At 50.2% G+C, this 23,835-nt stretch overlaps 10 protein-coding genes across 10 annotated transcripts; 5 read left to right on the top strand and 5 right to left on the bottom strand.

Moving 5' to 3' along the window:
- Window positions 1-77: 77 nt before the first annotated feature.
- On the bottom strand, window positions 78-1,745 carry N7525_001042 (uncharacterized protein; the record flags this gene model as incomplete). The annotated part of the gene is made up of 5 exons (XM_061211738.1): window positions 78-418; window positions 499-514; window positions 586-894; window positions 950-1,087; window positions 1,536-1,745. Coding segments are annotated over 5 exons (1,014 nt in total), but the record flags the coding sequence as incomplete, so codon positions are not given.
- Window positions 1,746-3,141: 1,396 nt separating this feature from the next.
- On the bottom strand, window positions 3,142-4,593 carry N7525_001041 (putative Golgi transport complex component Cog5; the record flags this gene model as incomplete). Its single annotated transcript, XM_002558325.2, has 1 exon — window positions 3,142-4,593. One exon carries the CDS (start codon window positions 4,591-4,593, stop codon window positions 3,142-3,144), a length of 1,452 nt encoding a protein of 483 aa, XP_002558371.2.
- Window positions 4,594-5,332: 739 nt separating this feature from the next.
- N7525_001040 (class II aldolase/adducin domain protein) lies at window positions 5,333-6,515 on the top strand (the record flags this gene model as incomplete). The annotated part of the gene is made up of 5 exons (XM_002558326.1): window positions 5,333-5,603; window positions 5,673-5,933; window positions 6,005-6,137; window positions 6,214-6,382; window positions 6,441-6,515. The coding sequence occupies 5 exons, from the start codon at window positions 5,333-5,335 to the stop codon at window positions 6,513-6,515; spliced, it is 909 nt and encodes a 302-aa protein (XP_002558372.1).
- Window positions 6,516-7,212: 697 nt separating this feature from the next.
- Window positions 7,213-7,909, bottom strand: N7525_001039 (protein SYS1; the record flags this gene model as incomplete). Its single annotated transcript, XM_002558327.1, has 2 exons — window positions 7,213-7,585; window positions 7,665-7,909. The coding sequence occupies 2 exons, from the start codon at window positions 7,907-7,909 to the stop codon at window positions 7,213-7,215; spliced, it is 618 nt and encodes a 205-aa protein (XP_002558373.1).
- A 440-nt stretch (window positions 7,910-8,349) lies between these two features.
- Window positions 8,350-8,826, top strand: N7525_001038 (cytochrome c oxidase subunit 6B family protein; the record flags this gene model as incomplete). Its single annotated transcript, XM_002558328.1, has 2 exons — window positions 8,350-8,580; window positions 8,704-8,826. The coding sequence occupies 2 exons, from the start codon at window positions 8,350-8,352 to the stop codon at window positions 8,824-8,826; spliced, it is 354 nt and encodes a 117-aa protein (XP_002558374.1).
- Window positions 8,827-9,649: 823 nt separating this feature from the next.
- Window positions 9,650-12,433, bottom strand: N7525_001037 (putative RNA-binding protein (Nab3); the record flags this gene model as incomplete). The annotated part of the gene is made up of 5 exons (XM_061211737.1): window positions 9,650-10,194; window positions 10,259-10,479; window positions 10,564-11,042; window positions 11,120-11,280; window positions 11,341-12,433. 5 exons carry the CDS (start codon window positions 12,431-12,433, stop codon window positions 9,650-9,652), a joined length of 2,499 nt encoding a protein of 832 aa, XP_061070963.1.
- A 712-nt stretch (window positions 12,434-13,145) lies between these two features.
- N7525_001036 (peptidyl-tRNA hydrolase domain protein) lies at window positions 13,146-13,818 on the top strand (the record flags this gene model as incomplete). Its single annotated transcript, XM_061211736.1, has 2 exons — window positions 13,146-13,330; window positions 13,407-13,818. The coding sequence occupies 2 exons, from the start codon at window positions 13,146-13,148 to the stop codon at window positions 13,816-13,818; spliced, it is 597 nt and encodes a 198-aa protein (XP_061070962.1).
- Window positions 13,819-13,939: 121 nt separating this feature from the next.
- Window positions 13,940-15,183, bottom strand: N7525_001035 (snoRNA-binding rRNA-processing protein UTP6; the record flags this gene model as incomplete). The annotated part of the gene is made up of 2 exons (XM_002558331.1): window positions 13,940-15,037; window positions 15,094-15,183. 2 exons carry the CDS (start codon window positions 15,181-15,183, stop codon window positions 13,940-13,942), a joined length of 1,188 nt encoding a protein of 395 aa, XP_002558377.1.
- A 283-nt stretch (window positions 15,184-15,466) lies between these two features.
- Window positions 15,467-18,778, top strand: N7525_001034 (uncharacterized protein; the record flags this gene model as incomplete). The annotated part of the gene is made up of 8 exons (XM_061211735.1): window positions 15,467-15,505; window positions 15,568-16,114; window positions 16,180-16,306; window positions 16,416-16,454; window positions 16,511-16,595; window positions 16,650-16,695; window positions 16,746-18,559; window positions 18,620-18,778. 8 exons carry the CDS (start codon window positions 15,467-15,469, stop codon window positions 18,776-18,778), a joined length of 2,856 nt encoding a protein of 951 aa, XP_061070961.1.
- A 2,000-nt stretch (window positions 18,779-20,778) lies between these two features.
- Window positions 20,779-23,528, top strand: N7525_001033 (uncharacterized protein; the record flags this gene model as incomplete). Its single annotated transcript, XM_002558333.2, has 4 exons — window positions 20,779-22,216; window positions 22,440-22,721; window positions 22,778-23,403; window positions 23,460-23,528. Coding segments are annotated over 4 exons (2,415 nt in total), but the record flags the coding sequence as incomplete, so codon positions are not given.
- Window positions 23,529-23,835: the final 307 nt, after the last annotated feature.

The raw sequence follows: 23,835 nt of genomic DNA, 5'->3' as shown, positions 1-23,835 counted from the left end.
AATTGGCGTATTCCGGGTTGAGGACAGATGAGTCGGAGAACGACATTTTGATACTCAGACAGCGCTCTCTATGTCCCTTAAGCTGGGGCTGTGTTGGCCTCAACATGCATGATCTGGTTTGAGAGCCATTCGTGGATTTCAGAAAGTCCGCTGACATCCAAATGCATCTTCGAACGCGATGATTTGAAACTGCGTTGTTTGAGTACCAACTTGAGCTGGAATTCGCAAGTGACAATTCCATATATCTGCCAGTACTGTTCGAAGTTCGAAGTGTCCTGGGAGCGATAGACATTGTGCCCATGGTGGCCAGAGTGGCCCGCTGAGTTGTCGATGAAGTCGATGAATTTTGTGAATTGAGAATCGATGATGATGGGACTCCTGTGATCTGGTTCCACGACTGGGGTGAAGTGTCCGGAGTCTAGGTCGATCAATATGGCGCTAAACCGAGGAAAGCCATTTCCACAGGGTTCCCTTTAGTTTGACAGCATTGAGACAGACTGAGCGATTCTTCGGCCTAGAGGTCCGGGTCTGGAATTCAGCATCTGAATTGCCTCAAAAACAATCCCTGTCATTGCGAGTACGTACTATGACGAAAGGCGACGTGAACCAGACAGGTCTTGCTACTCTAGGTCCGGGGGACGGTTTACAGAGTGGAGTTTCAGCTGCATTTACTGCTTGGAGTGTTTGCGCCTTTTGGCATTCGCTGCCCCTGTATTGCGGTGAGCTGTAAAATCTCGCTGTGCCGTGCCTGAGGGCTCGCCAGCCAAATGAAACGGACATCGCGGAGACCACCGATTCGCTGCTGTCGCTATACGAAGTGCCCCAAAACGGCAGCTTCTGAACGTTGTCGTGCCGATTCCACATTTCGACGCGGATGAGGTTGGCGGCAGCGCCCTTCACCATCAAAGTTCGTGAAGAGAAGGAAAAAATAGCAAAGGCTGGATTCTACTACTCCCTCGCGCTTCGTCACACACAGAGCTGACGCAATCACTTCACACGAGATTGCGGTAAAAATCGCCGCCAGCATATCCCGTACTTTCTTCGTGGTCGACGAGATGAGAATCGGCAACACTACAGGGCCGGAGGACTATCCGTGCGAATCCCTTGGGGGAAAATTCCTTCCAATGTACCAACTAAACTCCGAGCCGCCGTTTGGCGCGTGGTCTTCACTCAAAATGTGGACGTACGCCGTGACAGACTCAATAGGCCGCAAGAAAGTCTTCGGTCTGACTATTGCCTCATGTTTCGTCTACACGGGCTGTATGGCCATCAAACCTGAGATACATGCATGGTTTGTGTGGCTCTATTTCGGCGGCAAGTCAGTTATTGCTGGGCGTACGGCATTCCGTGGGTTGCGTTTTCTCCTTCCGCACCACCACGTTTCCTGTGGCCAACGGCTCCATGGAACCAGATGCGGCGTGGGGCCCAAGAATACCACCAACTGGAAGAGGCACGCCAAGTTGCTTCGAGATGCTGGCCGGTGGCTCGACCAGACCGATGGTCTCGCGAAGGTCGTACTAGCCACAAGAGCAGACCGACGGCAGCCTAGGATTACCATCCGAAGATGGCAGTACCATAGTGCCAAGGCAGAAATCGAATATGTCCAAACAGTCGAGATCATTGAAAGCAGTGGAGGTGACAAAGTCACAGTGATCGGTGGCCCACTCCTCATTCCCTTCCACCTTTTTTCCCTCAGACCTGCAGAACCTCTTAGGGAGGACGACATACTCATTGATGAGGAGGAGCTCAGGAAGATCGTCAAGTTAATCTGGGAAATTCAGTTCTCGGGTTGATGTCCTCACTTTGGGCTTTGTCTAGTTGAGTTGTGTCTTCTGCATCTTGCAGGCCACATGCTTGAGGAGAGTGACAAAAAGAGGCAACTGTGCAACAGAAGGACAAGCTCCAAAAGCGGTAAGGGGGCAACGTGGAACATTAAATACTTGCTTCTTCTCAAACCTCTCCATTCTCCGGTTTTTACTATATATAATTCCTCGGCGGACTTCCACTTTGGAGTACGAGCAGCGGATCCTAGAAGAATATATATATGTATTTGATCACACCGAGGAGCACCAGGAAACGTCCTGATCTGGGACGAGTATTCACCGATTTCCCTGCTGGATTTGGCGCAGCAACCGCAAATCAGGGACGCCATACGCATTACAGCATGCTATATGGTGCTATTCATCCATATATATGGAGACACGCAAGCACGGAAATCCGAATGGAAGCATGCACGCCTGGGAAAATTTGGAAGGCGACAACTTGCACACATTCGGGAGGAAAGGCCCGCACGGCGAACGCGAAGAGCATACAAAAAGAAGAAGAAGAATAAACGTTCACATGGTTCCGATCTTAGGAACTTGTTCGGCCGAGTCATTTGGTGATGGGACGCAGCATGTCGAGACTATCTCCCTTTGTTTGGTCCCTCGGCCAGTCAATATTCAGAATGTTGTTCTGCCGGCCTGCTTACTTGTCGCCAAAGGTCTGTAAGGGGTGACAGGTGGTACAGGTGGTCTCTATTTGCAGAGATTTCTGCTGGGTGATTGTCATCTCATCGTGGACAACAAAGATTGCGTGTATCAACGCTTCTTTGCGGGCTGAAATCCCCACAAACTTCAACATGGTAGGCGCTGCTGTAAATATGCAAGGCCACGGAAGAGTCATACAGGAGGTAGACATTCTGCTCCATAGCGCCCAATGATTTCTCTCGAATTACTTATTACAACTTGCTATCATGTCTTGTCATCTCCCACAGTAGCATTTTTAACATCAGGTATAGCCGGTAACCCGTACAAAAAGAGGAAGCTCCCGCGATCCGAGTATAAAACACGGGTTATGCAACATTTGCTCGCGGTGAAAACGCCCTAGACCCCCAAAGTTGATCTTTATAGAAAAAGATGCCTTCTGGCCCTCTTACCACGTTCGAGGGAATCTTCCCGACGCTGGCGGATGACATAAAAAAGCAATGCATTGAGCAGTAGGGGCGCCCAAGAATTTGGCAATTGTTCGAGAAGATACATATATTTGTCATTAGAGCTGTAGTCAATCCTTGCGGTTGAAATGATCTATCTCGCACCGGACTCTAATCTCCCTTGTGAAGATTCGGTAACATGTACACAATGCTTGCAACAGCCACATGCATCACCGCCCCAGAGGACCAACAACCGAGCCCACCATCACGGCAGCTTCTCGCTCCCAGTTTCCAACCACCACCGTGTCGGTTCCTGGTCGACCCTTTTCAGCCAGCAGGCTGGTCGCAGACACCTGGGACGCACGGAGCACACACTCCTTAATTTCGACTCTTAGTCGATCACGGTTAGATCGCAATGTACGAGCAGAGACACCGCCTCTGTTCACGATTTCCTGGACACGCGGAGCAAGAGATGACGCAAGGGAGCGCCAGTAGTAGGAAGGAAGTGATGAGGTGTCTAGAGCTTGGAGAAGAGGCTGTAGGAGATTAGATTTGTTTGAGGTTGTTGTTTCGGGTTCGGTGCCGGGTTCGCCAGTTGTGGTAGTGGAGGCCAAGAGAGGGTGTGGTGGTGGGCGGAGGTTTCTGAGAATGTTCTCCAAGGCGACTATATCTTGGCATCGCGCAGAGGTGTCGACGAGAGCTCGGTCCATGGTTGGGAGTTGGGTAAGAGCCCGGGCGAGGGAATTTACGGACGTCATGATCGCAGTGTGCATGAACCCTTGCAATGTTGATAATAAGAGCTCGGGCTTGTAGTCGGCTGCAGTGGTGGTGCCCTTTGGCGGAGGCGAAAGAAGATATAGAGTTGTGGCGGCGGTGGACAGTCGTGCTCGGGCATCGCGGGCTTGTTTATAGCCAGATGGCATGGATGACTGGCCATTGGTGCTTGCCGAGTTCGAGGATAAAGAGAATCTGTTGATGGTCTGCTGCGCCCTCGACTTGATCATATTCTCTGCGGGGATGACGAATTCTCCGCGTAGAGTGCGAATAACCTTCACTCGGTCCAAACCATAGCCCTCCTCGCCCTGCGTCGTGGCCGAGAACATTTCTCGCAGATTCAAAATCGTGTACGCTGCTCGTTCCAATGCGCGGAAGCCATCTTTTCCAGCTGATGGTGATGCTGCTCCATCCGGTCCTGCTAAGGGTGTCGGCCCTGTTGCACCTCGGCCTGTAATTTCAGAAACCTGGCTCTCTAACTGCCTGCCCAGGGTTAAGCAGCGCGCGACAGCTCTTGCTAGGCGGACAGTCGCAAGTGAGTTTTCAGCAGCAACACGGGCTTCGTCGGCTGCTTCCCATTTTTGTATAACCTCCTTTTGGAGACGCTCGTACCCTTGAGTCACAGAAGCAACCTGTGTCCCTGATTCTTTCAGAATACTATCAGCGGCAGCAGTTTGGCTTTGGGTGTGTGAAAGCAATGGGAGTGCTGATTTGGTTGTCAATGTATGGATGTGTGTGTCGATCTCCTGGAGATCAAAGAGCACCCGTGACAGTGGTGTGGACAAGTCCAGCGGGGTATCTGTTGCATTGTTTGTGCTTGTCACCAATGTATTGGCGAATGAAGCTGGGGAGAAGTCAGGATCTAGGAAGGCCTCATAGTCTATGTATGACGGATCTCCTTCCGCCATGATGGATCTAGACGCGTCCAATATCTATCTCAATGGGGCAGCATAGAAGAAAAAGAGCAATGGAGTAACTAGAGAACACCTTCCGAGCCAGCCAATCAGGGGCAAGTGGAGTGAAGAAATGATATGTTTTCAATGCAGCTCTCAATGTTTTGACATTGACTTGGTCATTGGAGGAGACCCGCGGGAGAGGGATATTGGCCTTGGAGATAGGAAACCCACATGGCCGATAAGGGGTCACGTGTGATTCCTTAGTCAGCTTATACATTCCCAGTAGATGCAGATGATGAGGCCATTACTGACTATGGATGATACTATAAAGCATAAAATATAAGAGACGGAGGACACTTCAATATACATATGTACCCAGCTTATGGAAGTCATAATACAGTACATGTAATGTGGTTATAGTGTTTCCCAATGTGGTTATGCAGGCAATTCGGATTTGGAGGCAGAGAAGCAAGCCTTGACCAATCTTATAATCTCATGGCCTTATCACAATGGCATGAGATACCTCTAGAGCCAATAGATATTCGATTTCGAATCAATTTCAAATTCAAATACATCCAAATGCATTGGCATTGTCTGTATATTGCTAGCGCCTTCCAACAACAGGGCGGGGTCTACATACAACATAGATAAGAAGTTCGGAGACAACCCCGAGTACCGGACATGAACATCAACTCTCGATATTTAAAGGCACGATTCCTGAGGTAATACTTTAAACCACAAATCCTCCGTCATGTCATCTACAACAGTAACGCAGCAAGAGCAGTCCGTTCGCCTGACCAACGAAGACCAACTGCCGCCACTACCACCAGCGGCAAATGATGCATCCTTCCAGAGTCTGGCTCGCGGAGGCCGAAATGGCACACTGAGACTCCGCGGTATTCCCACATTTTCAGATCTAACTGAGAAGCGCAAGTGGATGAAGGAGCACATGGCTGCTGCATTCCGGTACTTTGGCAAGCTAGGGTATGGGGAGGGTGTCTCCGGGCACATTTCGATGCGAGGTAGGTGTAACGCTTCCTTTGAAATGGAATATTGCTATGGGCGACCAAGAGTATTCTGACGGCTTGCAGACCCAATTCTCAAGGACCATTTCTGGATGAACCCGTTCGCCAAGCACTTCTCAACTATCAAGGCATCGGATCTCGTTCTTCTAGATGCTGATGGATATGTTGTCGACGGTGGAGCTCAGCTACCTGTTAATGAAGCTGGATTCCTGATTCATTCAGAGATTCACAAGGCACGGCCAGATGTCGTGGCCGCGGCGCACACGCATGGTATTCATGGAAAGACGTGGAGTTCATTTGGAAAGCCTATCGAGATGCTTACACAAGGTTAGTGACCTTTTACTTTTCTCTTGATGTGATATCGAGGGTTTGAACTTGTGCTAACGAGCTGGCCAAAGATGCATGCAACTTCTTTGGCAGACTTGGTGTTTACGAAGACCATGGCGGTATTGTTCTGTCAGCAGAGGAAGGAAAGGCCATTGCAAAGGCATTGGGCAAGGAAAACATTGCATGCATCTTGCAAAACCACGGGTAAGCCTATCTTCGCAGTTGTGTTTTCTGTATGCGTCTAGTTCTCTCTGGCTAATGCGACTTTACTGTTCTCCAGCCTCCTAACTGTCGGTCGGACTGTTGATGAAGCAGCGATCCTCTACTCCATGCTGGAGAACGCTTGCCGGTCACAGCTTCTTGCTGAAGCAGCAGCAGCTAATGGTCTTCCAAAGAAGATCATCAAGGATGATGCGGCTAAGTTTACCGCCGATGCTGCCCAGAATCCTGTGAGTGGAATAGACATGTACGACCAAATGCTTGGGGATATGTACTGACAACTTCTAGCACAACTTCTACACTGAGTTCCAGCCTGAGTTTGATCTGCTTGTCGAAGAGACAAACGGAAGATTTCTCCAGTAAAGTGTGAGCAATATATATGACAATTCCGATTCGGTTCAAAGCTATTTTACATAAGTAGCCTATGTATTCTCCAAGTTTTAGGACAATGAATACACAAGCTGAACGATAATTCCAGAATAACTTCTTGCTTGCAAGGCTGTCGCGAAGGAGACGAGTTCAAATGGCCAGTATACCTAGGAAGTCGAAAGAGCAAATCATCGACCACAATATTTGACCGTCAGATGTTGAATGAAGGCACTGTGAGGCTGTATTGACTTCGGATGATCCTCTAGTTAATGAATACATAGTATCTTCAAAGTGGACAGCACAAGTTTTCGCTCAGCCGCATTTGACCTTCGTGGGGATGGATACTAGCCTATGTTCCCACTCAAGAAGTAGAGATTACACACGGATTTCTTTTTATATAGCTCGTCGTATTGTCTGACTGAGTAAAATGGTACAGCCGTAGCAGGTATTAATGTAACAGGAATTGAACAAAACGAATATGGAAATCAATTCCTTCAGAACAAACGCCATCTATACAGATGCAACTGCCGCAAGGGTATACAAAATGGAAGAGATGCGCCAAACAGTCCATGACAGACCGGAGCGTTAGAAGGAAAAAAAAGGTATAACAGACAGCAAAAAGTCGTTCATAGCCCCAACGGGGAAACATCAATGATGGGGCGAGGGTGCGAGGGTGCGAGCGGGCACGGGTTCATACAGCATGCTCGCCCGTGCGCTTCATATCATCCATTTCATATTCTTGCAAGCTACGTTCTCGACCGCGGCCGCGACCAAAGCTCGACTCCTGCTGACCATCGCCGGCAGATGCTTCTGACGATGGGCCAGCCTGTGTGCTGCCACCATGTCCACCAAACTTGATAGGCTCGAGTTCCCGTCTTTGGCATGCCCACATGCCGAGGAAGGTCATCATGGCTGCACTGGCGAATTGAAGTCCCCACCAGAGTAGGTTTGAAGGGAGGGAGTGGGTGTACAAAGTAGTGGTGATGAGGTGGAGGAAGTGGATTGTCAGGGCGAAATCCGGGACCAGCTTTGAGCGGGATACGAAAACAAGTAGGAACATGACGCTGAGCATCCCCAAGAGGAGAGTATAATTAGCCGCTGATCGGAATACTGCTCATGATGTCGAACCAGTGGACGACTCACCTAATAAAGCAATTCAACAACCACACCAACCCCAGCATCCATCCAATGGTCGTATCACCGCGCAGGGAGTCCCAGCCAAAGACCAGATCTAGAGAGAACGGTGCTCCATAGACAACTGTCGTGAACAAGATGAGCACCGTGGCGCAGGCATAGTATGCAAGCTGTAGCAAGAGGATCTTGCGGACGATCTTCAGCGGAGGGAGTTCGGTGCGCGACCCCGCTGGCGGACGCCGGCGCGCGGACATTAACTAAACAGACAATGGGGGTATTGTCACCCTCGCGAATTTCGTTTCAAGGTCGAGGTGCCAAGGTGGTCGGATTGAGCTCGCCGCTCGAGGCGAGGGTAAGATGGATGCGTAGGGAAGTGAACATGCAACGCTAGTCGGGAGGGCGTTCCAAGCGAAATCCAGAGACAAAATGTATCCGCTACTAAAGGCTTCAAAATTATATGTGAATTCCAGAATGTTGAGTGCGTCGAAAGTGAAAAAGGGTCCGGAGATGGAGATCGCCTGCGTGGGATCAACAGTCTTGGCGGTCACAGGTCCGACCCGCCAACAACTGGGTAACTGCCGTCACTGACACCTTTTGGCTGCACAACTCGCTACAAACCACTGCATTCTCTACCGATTTGAGGTCGGGTCAATTTCTCGCTCATTCCCTCTCCGATATAATCATCTCTCCGAAAATGGGCTGGCTACCTTGGTCTTCCGGCGATTCAAACAAGAACGAAGCCTCCGACGGCGGCCGCATTGCCCCGGACCGAACGAGTCGCGCGCGCTGCTGGGAGGGCCGTGATCGGTTTTTTGCCTGTCTTGACAAGAACGATATCCTGGACGGCATTAAAGATGATAAGAAGGCGCGACAGAAGTGCGCGAGCGAGGTTGCGGAGTTTGAGGCAGCATGTTCACAGAGCTGGGTACGTACGACGGGACCTTTGATCGGATCCCCAGGATTACAAGTTTTTGTTGTTTCCTAGCTTGCTCTACGTCATGTCTATTCATTGGCGGATTGCTAACCCGATATTCTTCGCGTTTACCAGGTGAAATACTTCAAGGAAAAGCGTGTTATGGAGTTCAACCGGGACAAGACGATTGAGCGCATTCAGAAGGAGGATGCAGCCAAGGTGAAGGAGTTGAAGGGGCAAGGTTGGAGTTCGAAATAAGAAGCCATGGGGACTTCGTCGGCGGTTTTTGTACAATATGTAGCATATTCTCTCTTATCACGTACTTTGATGACCACTCCATTTCGAAGGTACATTGCTAGAAGCTGTAAGCATGGCACGGCTTGGTTGCTCAATCCCAATGCCAATCCCAATGCCTTGTGTATTCCTAATTGTACGGTCTAGAACTCGTCGCTGTACAGTAGGGAGAAATTTTCGCATCTGCAATGGAATATGCCTTTGCATGGGCCCTGGAAGATTGTCAAATTGCGTACTAGTACATCTATGCACGTACATAGGCAATTCGTGCAATTATCTACAAGTATGGACTGTAATTTGCCTGACTCTGGCCACCCTCATAAAGGCGGCACCTAAGACGCCCTACTAAGCCGTTGGTAGAGGGAATATGGTAGTGAGGTACACACACTTTGATACGAAAGGAAGAGACGTCATAAGTATAACCCAACATGTTCTAGGGAACATCTGTATTATGTCCGAAGGGGGAGATAAACCAGTAGTCACAATAAACAAGAGTCCAATGGTAGGAAAAAACACGTCAACTCCGTCCTAGGTACCGCCTTGCCCTAATATCTACCTAATATCTTACTGCGTTTGTCACACATGAGAAGCAAAGAGCAAAAAGGAAAGAAAAGGAAACGCCTAGTGTTGCAAGAACTGGTTTTTGGCCAGCCAGAAAAAAGGAATCGAAGCAGAGCACTGAAATCCACCAAGTAGGGATGCAAGAACGCCAGGCTCCGGAAATGAACAACGACAAGGTGAACTTTAAGTTCGAATGAGAATGATAGGGAGTAGGAGAGTCGTGAAATCATTGCTTCCATTTAGCCAGGTGCTGCATCAGGTTCTGTACCTGGGGACCGGTAGGTCCCTGGCCCTGCTGCTGTTGTCCACCTAGTCCTTTGGCCAGGAGCGAGAGCAGATTTGGATCGGTGATGACGGGTGCATTTACAGGCTGGAGATTGAAGGGTGGGTGGGGAAGGGGCTGCTGTGCGGTAGGTTGCATAGGTGGAGGCCGATGCGTGTTGGTCAGGAGGCTGGCGAGATCGGCCGGAGGTGGGTTTGGTGAGGAGAAGGGTGACTGAGTAGCAGACACGGGTTGCGAGTGGGGAGGCCGCTGGAGCGCCGACAAGAGAGTCGAAAGGCTAGGGCCATCCAGCGAACCAATGAGGTTCGCAATGTTGGGTGGATTCGAAAGCGCAGGCAAGCCAGGTGGAGGAACCGGCATAGGTTGTCCTGGAGGGACAATGAAACCTGGATTGGGTGCAAATGCGGCTGGGGCTGCTCCTCGCTGCATCGCTTGGGCTTGGTGGCTCAGGAGCTCAGCGGACATATTAGGCTCGAGCTCAGGGTAATCTATGCGAAAAAAGAGAGAGATAAGTAAGGTGTCGACGAAGAAACGAACACAGAATACACCTACCAAGGAAGCGGACATTATCCAATCCAGCGGTTCGATCAAATAGCTGCAGAGGAATCTTCCGAGAGACTTGATTCGGACGAGAGAGGCGGACAACCGCAAGAACGCCTTCAATAAACTGACGATGCACGGCGGCGCCAAGAGGAATCCGTGGACCAAGCACCAGGACATCCACTCGCAATCCACGGTTGCGGAAAGCGTTCTCTACATGAAGAACGAAGTTTCTTCGCAATGTCAGTGACTTTATCCAAACATACACCGAGAGATTCAACCCACCTGTCAAGTTCCTCTAGCACGAGGAGCTGCACCTCTGGTACATCTCGTTGAGCTCGTCGAGGCACTGGTAAATCCGCTTCGCCTTCATAGATACCACGTGGTCTTGGGCTGATGCTGCGGTAACGTCGATCTCTGGAATAAGGAGAGCGAGGAGAACGCGGAGAACGGGAGCGCCTTCGCTCGCGACGATCAAATCTTTCTGGGCTTCTGTCTCGCGACCGATACCCATCTCTAGACCCCCGAAAGGGTCGCGGGGAAGGTGATCGCGGCGGGCGATAATCGTCGCGTCTGCTACGGTGAGAAGGTTCATCCCGGAAGTCGCTAAATGGAAGCCGACTTGGTTCGTATGGCTTAGGCCGGTCATACCGATCGGCCGGGGCCCGGACGCTGGTTCGCCCAGGAGCAGCACGGCTGAACTCCGGTGACCGAGAACGACGTGGCGGCGGTGCACGGGGAGGTTCGGGTGCTTGAGCGGGTCGGGTCGATCGCTGAGGCTTTGAGATTTCAAGATCTGGGAACGGTTAGGTCTCTGAGAGCGAAATCATTGAGCTATAGGTTCGAGCACTCACGTATCTTCCTGCCCCGCACAATGGCTCCCTGTTCGACGTCGAGAGCCGCACGGCAGGAACTCGCCTCTAGAAATTGTATGAAGCCGTACGCCTGCTTGATCGATATCTGAGCCAGTTTGCCGTATTTATGGAAGATATGGAACATGTCTCGCTTGGTGACTCTTTCCGTAGGGAGGTTGCCTGCATATGGTACAACTGTTAGATAGACGAAGAGTAGATATAAGCCGGGACAATACTGACCGACAAACAGCCTGGAGCCCATCGGGAATCGATCCCAAAGACCTTCCGTCACATAGATTCGTTCGTCGTGTAGGAACTCGTCATATTTCTTTTGGACCTCTGGACCCCATGGCGAATCATCGTCACCAGGCTTGGTTGACCGACCCTGCTTTTCAACACGGCCTTTCTTGGAGGCTACAGAAGGCTCTTGCAAGGAGCCCTGAGATTCAGCACCAGTAGATGGGGTTTGCGGGAAGGTGGCAATAGGAGCCTCCCCTCCAGGGGCAGTGTCAAATGGCTGAGACTGGGGTTGGGGCTGAATATTACTAGGTTGGGCTGAGTAGGCAGGCGATGCAGTGGCAGCGGCATCATGGGCAGACGCAAGTTGGCGGTATGCCACCTCGTCGTTTGGAGTATAATGGGCCTGGATAGAATCGTGGCTTTGGGCATGAGGGTGGGCAGGGATGCCCTGGGATTCGAGGGACTCGCCAGCAGGCGCTTGGTGGAGAGACGAGTTTTCAGCCGAAGAAGCGGCGGGAATGGTTGCACCAGGGTTAGGATGGGAGAGATTGTCGAGGAGTTGCTGGAAATTGACACCTCCCCCGTTATGTCCGACGCGCTCCTCAGCAATTTGGCGGTCCGGCATCCTTGACTGCTCCGGGTGGGCATGATCTACTTCGCTCCCAGTGGCAAAGCCTTCGGATACCGGAGCAACCGGAGCAGGGTGTGAATAAGTGGAATCGGAGTGAGAAAAACCTGAGCTCGGATGGCCGACGCCTTCGGACCCCGACGCTGGGTTGGGAGGGTAGTGTGCAGAAGCAATCATCGCATTCTGCATCCCAGGATTCGGCTGCGACCCATGAAAACTACCAGCATCTTGGGACTGACTCGGTCCCCCCTGGCCATCTTTTAACCCTCCGTGCGACCATCCATGTGTTTCCGGGACCTGTTTATACACCGAGCGTTCATAGGTGGTGGTATCGTTGAAGACGGGGTCCATTTGGTTCTCTAAAACTGGGATATTGGATGGCTCGGGGATGTGTAGGGGTCGAGGACTTTCCGGAGTCAGAGTCTTTCCACGAAAGTGAAGCGCTTCATCGGGACTGGGCGTCATGTAGACTTTGAGGAGGTGGTGGTTTCATCTACGGAGAAAAAGTGTCGGGGTGAAGAGGGTCCTTGGGAATTTTCGCAATCGCAAGCTAAGGTGGGGCGATGGGAAAAAGATGGGTCGGATTTCTCAGACCTCACCCAGAAGGGAAAGGGGGAATGAAAAGGAAGTAAAATAGGCGATGAAGAAGGGGGAATAGGGAAATAGGTGGGGGGTTCTAGAGGTGCCCAGGTCAGAAGTGGAAAAAGTTTGGTCAGGTGAGTAATTGGAGGCGTTGAGATTCTGGACTTTGGAGATTATGTCCATCACGAGGGGGAACTGTTTTTTTTTTTTCTTTTCGTGTTTATATTTTAATTAGCTAGATTACTAGATTCATAGAGAAGAAAGAAGATAATAGGTAGTTTATAGAATTATGTAGAACAATTGTAGATGTACTATAATTATAACCACTCTAACACTAGAACCACTATGGAACTATGTCACATCATTCCACTCTAACCACATCAATTACTTTAAACACTTTAAACACCTGGGCAATCTAAATCAGTTACTCTAAAAACTATATAGCCAAATAAAAGCTTCCGTTACGTACGCTAAGCGGGGCTAGACCTGGCGAGAAAAGCGGCATTGCAATTCTTTAGATGTTTTAATTAGTCACCGCCTCTCCCTTCTTCTCGTATACAGTAACTATCTACCTACCTAGGTACCTAGGTACATCATGTATTGCCATTGGCGTATACACTGCTTTCGAGCTCCCTTGAGAAGATTTGCATCTCAAGCTGACCAGGATGTACAACTAGCCAGAGATTGGCTCAAAACCCTCACTTCCAAGACCATCCCCCGGAACATCTGCGAGGTCTCGTTCAGTCGGTCCAGCGGTCCGGGCGGGCAAAATGTGAACAAGTCAGCGCCCCCACTTGAAGATCAATAGTACTACGGAGAAAATGTTGCAATGCTAACCGGGAAACGGGGGAAATAGGGTCAACTCCAAAGCTACCCTGAAAGTCCCATTGGACGCGTTGCTGCCCTTGGTTCCCCGTCTGATACACCATCCACTACGCGCTTCCCGATATGCCGCCGAAAGAACCCAGTGCCTAATCATCCAGTCGGATGAGGAGCGGAAACAGTCTAACAATGTGGAATCCTGTTTTGATAAGCTCTATCAACTATTGCAGAGCTCGGCCAAGGAAGTGATCCCCGGGGAAACATCCCAAGCGCAAAGAAACCGTGTCCAAAAACTGTATGTTTACTCTTTCCATGCAAGCAATCTGGCAAATCTAACGAGGAAAAAAAAAACCAGACAAAGGGCTCAAAATGAGGGTCGGATCAAAGACAAGAAAAAACACAGCGACAAGAAAAGTAGTCGCCGGGGAAGCAAATACGATGATTGATAACCATGCAAACCACCTGATGATAGCATAGGGACAAGTTCACCAGTGGACCCTGAATTTTGATAATAACCGATCAACGCCTAAGTGCTAAGTACAAATACTTGGGTATGCTATATGTATGCTACTCCTGTGCCGCGCGCTCTGCATTGCGCACGGTAGCCGCAATAACCTTCTGCAAAGAAGGGTCCAGGTCCTCTGTTGCCTGAACAGGTTGAAGCCAGTTGACGACTTGGCGTGCGAGGTCCTTGCCCATGGGGTACTCTCTGAGGCGGGCAAGCGAGCTACCAAGCGCCCGCGGGAATTCGGCCGAAGTGAAGGGGATTCCAGCGGTCGGGAACTTGATGTAGCAAATCTGTGTCCGTGGGCTGGAAGGCTTGTTGGCGCGCATCGTCTCAATCACATGTTCCAAAATCTTGCGAAGGCAAGGCGCATCCTGGAATTCCCAAGTCATATCAAAGAACTCCTGACCGAACCGATCATCGTGGTTGAAGTGCTTTGTGGCGGTATCGAAGATGGCGAGCGGGATAGCACCGCTCAGAGCAGGTGTGGAGTTCAGGTTTTGCAATGCAACCTGGTCTACTTCTCCGTCCGCTCCAGTGCTCGGGTTGATGTCCTCAGCTGTGAGTGATGGGAGCGCAATCATGTCGGCATCGGCATCGTCGATTTCTGCTTCTTGAATCGACTTAGGTTTTTGGCTCTCCTCGTCAAGTCCGAGAATCTTTTGGCGAGCAACCACTTTTGCGATGTAGATCAATTCCAGCTTTGCATATTGAATCCAAATTGTCCTCGCGCTCTTGCAGAACCGTAGACCGCGCTGCATGTAACTCCGAGCCTGTGTCATATCTCCGTGATCATCGAGGACGTGCTTAGCGGCATAAACCCATAATTCGGCGCAGGTAGGGTGTAGTCGCAGAGCATCGGTGAAAATCATGAGGAGCTTCTTGTGTGCTTTTTGTTTGCGAGCATATTCAATGTACTGGACCCAGAGGTTGATATCGCCGTGGAACTTGCGTGTAGCTCGATCGAGAATGAAAAAAATGCGTCGCTGGCCGTTGAACCCTGCCGACCGAATCCCAAGTCGCTTCACCCGCTTCTTTCGCAGCACATCGAGGTTCATTTCGTATTCAGCATAGCGCACAAAATCCACCGGCTGTGCACCACGCGCGTTAAGCTTGTGCTCGAAATCAGATCGTTTTTTTACGATTGAGGAAATTTCATCCTGGTTATCCTGATCAACTGCCATTCTGATGGAAGAACTCCGCTTTGCGGGCTTACCTTGGTGAAAATCTTCTTGCGCTCATATTCCTTGAGCTCAGGCACAGACTTCTCGAGGAAGAATCGAGCCTTATCTGTTGCGGCGGACATGATTGCTGTTCACTGAAGAGGTTAAAAAAAAAAGTCGGCATCCCGCATCGAAAAAACACCGATCAGCCCCAGAGTGCGCTTAGCCGCATCGGGTTAGCGCAAAGGACACTCACAAGCACCGAGGGATCCGGACGTTGTTTTCATTTCTCTCAGGGGCCGTTTGCTCGTGACATCTTGTTTAAGTCGTTTTTCCTTTCGTTCTTTTTCTTGACACTCTTTTCTTTCTCAATTTTTGCTTTTTTCATTTTATAGGTGCAGAGATTGCCTTTACCTCTGCGCCGCCATGGCTCCCCGATACAAGGACGGAGATGCCGTGGTTGCCGTAAGTTCCCAAGCGCCATGCGATTCGAATCTAGAAAAGCCACTGACTTGACATCTCTATAGATCAATGGCAAATGGGTCGCGTGGGCTCACACGGTTTTCGCATATGCAGCGTTCATCAGCGCCTTGATTGTCGGCGTTGCTTTGCACTACCACAAGATCGTTCAGAATGAACATTACGGCTACCCCATTGAATGGTTCCCCTCCGTGTCTGCGACCATCGGTGACCGATACCCCGAAAGGTCCTTTTTCCAGGTCTTTATTGCTATTACTTCCGGTCCTCGCTTCGCCCTCGTCTTCCTGTGGTACATCCTGACTGCGCGTCCAAACTCGACCTTACCCAAGTTGGTCGCCGGGGTGGGCATCTTCCGGACATTGACATGCGGCGGTTGGACCTATGTCACATCTACCGACGACCACGACTGGCATGACATCTTCATGATCTCGTACTTGGTGGCCACCTTGCCGTGGACCCTGGGTTGCCTCGCGCTCAGCCCGGCCAACCGCCGTGCCGTCAAGTACCGCAAAATCATGGCCAGCTTGTTCTTTGGAACTTTGGTTCCGTTGGTCTACTATTTCATTCAGCACAAGGTCCACAAGGTTCCTGGTGGTGAGTACTTGCCATTGTGCGCATCCAAGTGGAGGTTACCGCATGCTAATTAGTCAAACCTTTAGCCTACACCAAATATGCCTTCTTTGAATGGTCCCTGATCCTGTTCGATGTCGGTTTCGATGCTGTCACAGCTCTTGACTTTGAGAGCTTCGAACTGGTGGTGAGGGATGTCAAGGGTGTTAGCAGAGGGTATGTACCGTGGCTTCCAAAATGACATTGCCCGCATCAAATGTATAGTGCCAAAGGCTATATTGTTTTTGAACAAAGAAAAAACGTTGTCTAAGTTTGTGCTCGTTAGGCAATTGGAAACGACTGCAGATTCTGTCTTGGAGAAAGAGTGTGTACAAACCCATAACCAACTACAACCTCTCTGGAAATTAACCACATACGTAGGAAGGGCAAGCCAGTGGGCAACACCTTTGGCGAAGGCTTCTTTTGGACCGAGGTCATTGACGCCGCCTCCGATGTCTACAATGGGGTAAATTATACCAGCCGACCATTGATCTCTTGCGTTGCTGACAATGGAATGTAGTTTGTTTTCTGGACCATCGTGACTGCTCTGCCTGTCCTTGTCTGGTGTAAGTGACATGTATACCCTGGTACGGATGGACTTGTCTGACCTTGATAGACTTCCCTCTTTGGCACATGGGTATCTCCGGATACGAGGTTGCCATTGTTACTTGCACATCCCCGTTGCTTTACGTTATCCCGTCCCTCCGATATGCAGCGGCGAAGAATCTTCGTCTTCTTCACCTACTTTCGCTCGTTGGCCTTCTCGCATACAAGTTTCAGGATCCTGCCAACCGACTCTTTGTGACTGGGTTCGCTCTTGCTACTACTTGTGCAGCATGGACCGCTAGCTTCTTTTCGGAAAGGGGCAACACCCCTCGTCTCGAGGCCCGTATCATGGCCTGGGGAATCGGATTGATTATGTCCGTCGTTGCCAAGTTCGCATGCAAGACCAACAACCCCCTCTGGCCAATTGTTCACGCCGAGAACGGTGGCTGGAACAAAGTCGGAATCTTCCTTGCTCTGTTCGCTGTTTTGAGGTCTCAGAGAGGCTCAACCACGAGCGGCGGTGATTACTTGCCAGCAGGTGGAAAAAAGGGCTCGTCCACTCTTGCTGGTGTCGGATTTGGCGCTCTGATGTTCGCCATCGTGTCACTTTTGACTGACTCGAGTACCATGATCTCGTGGGTCTGGGACGGATACCCAGTACGCGGACCGCTTGCAGCTCCTCACGGTGCTCTGACGATCTTCGCAATGGGAGCCGGCCTTGTGTACGGCATCTTCCACCCTAGAATCGCTGGAAGCTGGACTGCCTTCGGTGTCGGTTCCGTTGGTGCTGCTCTTCTTACTTGCTACCACCACTGGACTGGATTCTATGGTGCCCTCATCTTTGCGTTCTATATCATGGCCGTTGCTCCTGTTCTGATTGTGTCCAGCGTTCGTCACTCTCCTGCAAGCACATTCGGTATCGGCTTCATCGTTTATGTGGTTCTTTTGCTCTTCCACGTTTGGGTTGTCGCCTATGCCTTCGTGCCAGGTGGGCCGTTGCTTCGTGAGCACACTGACTGGCTCATGACCACCACAATGCTGTCCATTGGTGCGGGTGTTTTCTCTGCGGCGACCTCGAACTCGACTCGCTCCCGCAAGCCGCACAAGCCTGTCAACCCCAATAGCAGGAAACAGCGATCGTACTATATCTACGTTCTTGCTGTGCTGCAACTGCTTTCCGTGTCTGTCGCCTACCTCCGCTTCCCGACCAATGACTACACTCCTTATCACAAGGAGGACAAGGTTGTGACCGCTGGTATCTGGACTGTCCACTTCGGCCTCGACAACAACATGTGGTCATCTGAGCGCCGCATGCGCGACGTCATTGGCGAGCTTGAGCTGGATGTCATTGGTTTCCTCGAATCCGACAACCAGCGTATCATCATGGGCAACAGGGATGTCACCCAGTTCATCGCGGAGGACCTTGGCTACTACACCGACTTCGGCCCCGGTCCCAACAAGCACACCTGGGGTTCCGCCCTGCTGTCCAAATTCCCCATTGTGAACTCCACACACCACCTCCTCCCCTCGCCTGTGGGTGAGCTGGCACCTGCAATCCACGCCACACTGGACATGTACGGCGAGATGATTGATGTTGTTGTGTTCCATTCCGGACAGGAAGAGGATCCCGAGGACCGCCGCTTGCAGAGCGAGTATCTGTCAAAGTTGATGGGCGACTCCCCGCGTCCTCTGATCCTGTTGAGTTACCTCGTCACCAAGCCGCTCGAGGGTAACTACAACACTTACGTGAGTGAGCGTAGCCAAATGAAGGATATCGATCCTACGGACTGGGATAGATGGTGCGAGTACCTTCTCTTCAAGAAGCTGCACCGTACTGGCTACGCCAGAATCAGTCGTGATACAATCACGGATACGGAGATCCAGGTAAGTAATTTTCTTTTCTCTTTCTACGCGTGCTTAATTTCTAACTGTTTCGTGATCTAGGTTGGAAAATTCGTCATTGGCGAGCCCGAACCCGAAAATGAGATGCGTATCCCAGAGGAGATGGTCCCCGTTGGCCGCCGCTTCCCTGCCTTGTTCCGCGGCCAGGGAGTGCGCGGACACCGCTACCACGTCTTCGATGAGCCCAGGTACTGGCAATAGACAGTCTGCCTGGGCAGGGAGCGTGAATACGCTTCATTGTGCTAAAGTTCGCTTGAAGAAGATTAAAATTGATGGGTCTGCCATATTGTGACATAATTAAGGACCAAACAAGACAGACATCCGCTGTGCTTGGGGTTGCTAATATATCTAGCGTACTTGAGTGACGAAATTATTTTCTGTTAATCGTCTTCCTATTCTACCAACGTTTATTTCTGACCCTTGCTTCTCAGTCTCCTACGTATTCGTACATTACATGCCCCAAGGGACATAAAGTCCATGTATTGCATCCCAGAGGGTGAGTATGGAAGTAGGTCTTCTACTTGTGTGGCCCTTTATGCTCCTCTAAAAAGACGGCCTATCATCTGTACATTATCCCTAGGCTTCTTTCGATAGTGCTGGGGAATCTCCATCCCTACTGTGATCATGTTGTTGGCACCAACTTGAGATTCAAAGATCATTCGAGGAATATTGACAGTGATTTTAGCTGTCTCAACTGAAATGTGGTAGTCCTGCAGCAATCAGATCAGCAGGTCCATGAGACAGCATCCCTCTTTGTGTCATGTTACTGGAAAGTGATACGCTATTCCAGAATGAAAGGCTTGTAAGCCGGCAGTTTTGTGTCTACGTTAATTTCGAATTATCCTTTGTCCCATGCTGATAGGCGTCCGCTAATAATAACCCTAACCATGTCACCCAATTGATAGAAGCTACCACGGGGTTTCCCCCCTCATGTCGAATATTACCATTCTGCATTTGAAAGAAACAAGCCTGCCTAGGTGTGTTCCAGCGGCCATACTACTTACTCGATTCGAACGGGCTCATCCTTCACGGCCGCAGGGACTCATCCATCCTCAAAGCTCTTTGTATCGTTTCGAATTCTGGCGTCAGACCCAGACAACGGGGGAATATGCCTCGCTTTGTTTCAGAGGAGTTTCTGTGATAGGAAGTGAGGGGAGTCATTGCCAAGTCGGGACAAGAAGTAGGTTTAGTCTCCCCTGGTCAGCTTTTACTTCTTGGAAATGGCTGATATCCTCACTTGGAAGCGAGCCCTAACCTGGCCTGGCACTTCGTAGTCCCGCATTTCCCAGCTTGTCCGGAAGAATGTGTTCAACTTGCTAGGATACTACATTATCGGTATAGGAATCTGGGTCTCTCTGGAGTAAACAAGGTGCGAATTGCCCGGGATGGTCTGGAATAACGGCTTAGACTCATATGTCATATGGGTTCGGAAACGAGGTATTCTGTTTCTGGGACTGATATCCGGGGAATTGCTCTCATTCTCTTTGATGTGGTTATTTTCAAATTAAATATCGATTTTCGGTACGGACTGCTGCTTCGTTTCTTGTGGTTCCTGTCCTTTATTGTTCTTCATGCGCTCGAAGTCCGAAGATACTCTTGTTTCTTTTCTTTCAGTGACTTCGATAGGTTGGGTTCCTTAATTCGTTCTATTGGCTTCTTTTTCTTCCATCCTCGCAAGCTAAAAGTGAACAAATGCCACGGCGTGAATAGGTGCCAACAGATCTTATACACCTGTTGCATTACAATTGTTAACAAACCAGATTAATTCACAGCTATTTTCGATTGCAAAGAGTGGAACTTGCGAATCAAGACTGACTTGAAACGCTCTTTGTCAAGGCCCTCGGCGTATCTGCAATAAGCTGGGCGCGGTCAACAAAGAAGAGGTCTCGAAAAGATATTTTTAATTCTCTTTGTGTTGCTAAAGTATCTTGACGCTGCTTCGTCTATCCCTGCTCGTGCTTTGTCTACCCGCACGAATACGTGACCGGTCTCTGTCTTCTATTAATATAGAGCTAACATGTCCAGATTTACCCTCAACCACGACCAGCTCGACATTCTTCACTTGAATTTTCTACCAACAGATCAATCATATTACTTATAACAACACCAATTGAAAAAGTATAGTCACCGTGCTACCATTCTACACATTCACTGGCTAACATATCAAATCAGATCGGAATACTATCCATCAAGTCGGAAAAATGGTTACAACACGACGAAGGACTACAGGCACTCAGCCAAAGGCTCAGCCTCTGCCGGCTAAGCCTTCCAAGGCCGACAAGGCCACTAAAGCTGCCCGGCTAAAGACTGAGAGGGAGGAAAAGAAGGCCGAGAAGGCTGCAGTGAAGGCTCTGAACGATGCGAAGAAAGCTGCAGCCAAGGCTGAGAATGACGCAAATAAAGCTGTGGCAAAGGCTGCTGCAAAGGCTGCAAAGGCTGCCAATGCCAAAAGTACCACAAAGGGCATAAAGCGCACAGCTGCGAAGACGAAAGGAACCAAAACCACCAAAATCGGGAAAACCGCCAAAACCGCCAGAAAGGCGAAGGCCACGAAGGCTTCAACAAAACAATATGATGAAGACGAAGAAAGCGAAGAAGAACACTATGAACCGCAGGCCAAAAAGCGCAAGGTTGAGACTGGGGCTACTCCCAATCTTCGCGTGGAAATGGGCCCGCCGAAAGCAAAGCGTCCGGCTTTCGTAATTGGGGAATGGGTGTACGTCATGGAAGCCCATCTCCCAGAAGGTGTAGAGAACGAAGATAACATACCACAAATCTACATTGGAGGTGCTGCACCGCACCCTCGTTGGATGATCACTCAGACCCAAAGCATAAAACGACCTGCCTCAAATTCCAAATACGGCAGGCCTGATGGCAAAAGTGACTTCGGCGGTCTACAATGGACCTTTGAAGAAGGTGACTTCGGATGGACCGGGCTAGAATACCCAGCTCTTTACGAACTTGCATACAAGTGCCTCGAAAGCACGCTCAACGATACAAGGGTGCGGGGGGTTATCTATGCATCCCTGTCTCACCCCGCGGGTCCCTTGCCCAAGGCTGTGACTGTCGGGGACAAATGGTACCCAGCGCTGCCGCCAGCACCCATCACGAGGCACTTTTCGTCAGGCTCCCAGCAGACTAGTCGAAGGTCAAGTGATACGGGCTTACACTTCCGCGACTATGAGCGTCCAGGGCTGGCAGTCCGATTGGATAACAAACACATGGGGAAGCAGTATCCGCATGTCGTAACTACCCACATCTCCAATCGAGCAACATCGGAGACATGGCCCACTGCCCCGCGCTCTGCAAGCCCGGACGCAGAAATCAAACGGGGCAGTGAGCAGGGTGGCAAAGGAAATCAGTCAAGAGAGTCCAAGGCTTCATCTGTCTCAGAGGCACCTTACCTGGAACTAAATCCAGAGGCCACTTACTCGGACCCAACGACCACTACTACGGCTCTTGGAAATGAGCAGGACAGCGAGCAGCACAGCGAGCAGCACAGCGAAGAAAATCCGTCAGTCGATGCCAGAAGGTGGTCTGTGACCAGGAACTCTAGCCTGGAACTGAATCCAGAGGGCACTTATTCGGAACCGACGACGCCTGTGCCTCTAGGAAACGATATGAAGACTTCACGAATTGGTGAGTTCAAACGTGCTTAGTTTCTCTGTATGCTCCTTTGCCTTTTCCTGTATGAGACACAATGAGCTACATGGAAGCAGTCCGAGCCAAGGCGTCTAGGTCGAGTCACTTGATTGGTTGTCACGGCTCCAGGGAAGAGGAAGACTAGTCACTTTGACATTACACCCATGAATGCTGCATGCTGCAGATCTATTCGCTCAAAGTGCTAACTGGTGGGCTCTAGATACAATCTCAGAAGATGGTTCAATCTTTGGCGACGGCGATGACGTTCAGGTTGACTCCAACTCAGCTCGGGACTCTCGAGAGCAATCACCTGATAGCTTTTTCTCTGCCTCCGGCTCCAGCAGCGAGGTCAGCGCTTCTTCCAAGACCAGTGAGACTAGCAAGGTCAACGTCGCTGACGATAATAGCGCTCAATCAACGAATAGCCTGTCCCCAGTATCCCATGGTGGGCTCTTCAGCCCTGGACAGATCGAGAGGTATTATAGCAAGAAGAAAATGAATTGTGAGTCAATCTGCTTATTTATCACCCCAGTCAATCATGCTAATGTTTGGTTCAAGTTGAAAGGTTAGGCGGAATTGGACATCAGGAAGGGCCAGAACGAAAGCGTCAAGCACAGCCATCACCAAATTCCGAAAGGGAAGGGCTGGAGGCACTGGAAGATACACAGAAAGATGCGGATACAAGAGAACTCGAAACAGAAGAGGTGTCAAGCCCAAGGAAAAGAATGCGGATGGAGTCGACGTCAACAACATCATCACCACCAGCTTCGACTCAAAGGAAGACAGCGGCGGAGATCAGGGTGGATAAAATTATGTCATTTGTACGAGCAGAACAAGAAAAACGAAACGAAATGCGAGCAGCTGCAGCGGAGAAAATATCAGACAGGCCGCCAGTAGCACTGTTGAAGAAGACTACAGGGAATCAGACCGGTGCAAAACCACAGGCAGACGCGCCTAGTCCTGAGATTCCGCCTAATCTGCAAGATGGGTTTCTGGAACAGACAAAGGCGTATTTAAAGGATCCAATTCAGAGGGCGAGGCATTTCCCTGACCCTCTGGCTGTTCGCCGAGTAAGAGTGTGGGCAGGGGAGGAATTGGCGGGCCATAACATCAAACCCACAGTCGACGCTACGCTACCCCTTTGGGCTGAAAGGCACCGACCTTTCAGTCAATGGCAGGATCCAGTAAGTGCCTTGGTTCATTAGGCTTTTTGAGAATCTCGCTGATCATAATCGATTAGATTGGGCTAGCACCTGCGCCTGCGGCACGCACAAAGGTCTCGAGATCTAAAAAAAAGGAGCAAGGGACAAGGTAAGAGAAGGCCAAGACCAGCATCTGCAAAAGAGCAGTCAGTCAGTTCAGCCCGGTGGTCGTCGTTTAGATAAGCCTGCTGTGTACTTATTGTAATGGAGTTTGGGATGTTCCTTGGATGATCGTTTGATCGGCGTTATATAGATTCGGAGTTTTGGACATGTCTCGTTGTTTGAATTTGTTGGCTTTTTTGTACCTTCACTTACACGTTACCATTATTCTGGACATTCATTCATTGTTACAACCGAGTCGGAGCGAAGCATATGTTGTCTAACGTAGTAAGTCCCGTGGCATAATCGTAAGGC

The sequence above is a fragment of the Penicillium rubens genome (assembly GCF_028828025.1).
Source record: "Penicillium rubens strain IBT 27055 chromosome Unknown utg000001l_segment0_segment0, whole genome shotgun sequence".
In the NCBI taxonomy this organism is placed as follows: domain Eukaryota; kingdom Fungi; phylum Ascomycota; class Eurotiomycetes; order Eurotiales; family Aspergillaceae; genus Penicillium; species Penicillium rubens.
The sequence above is the reverse complement of the archived record's forward strand: the minus strand, read 5'-3'. Positions and strand labels throughout refer to the sequence as shown.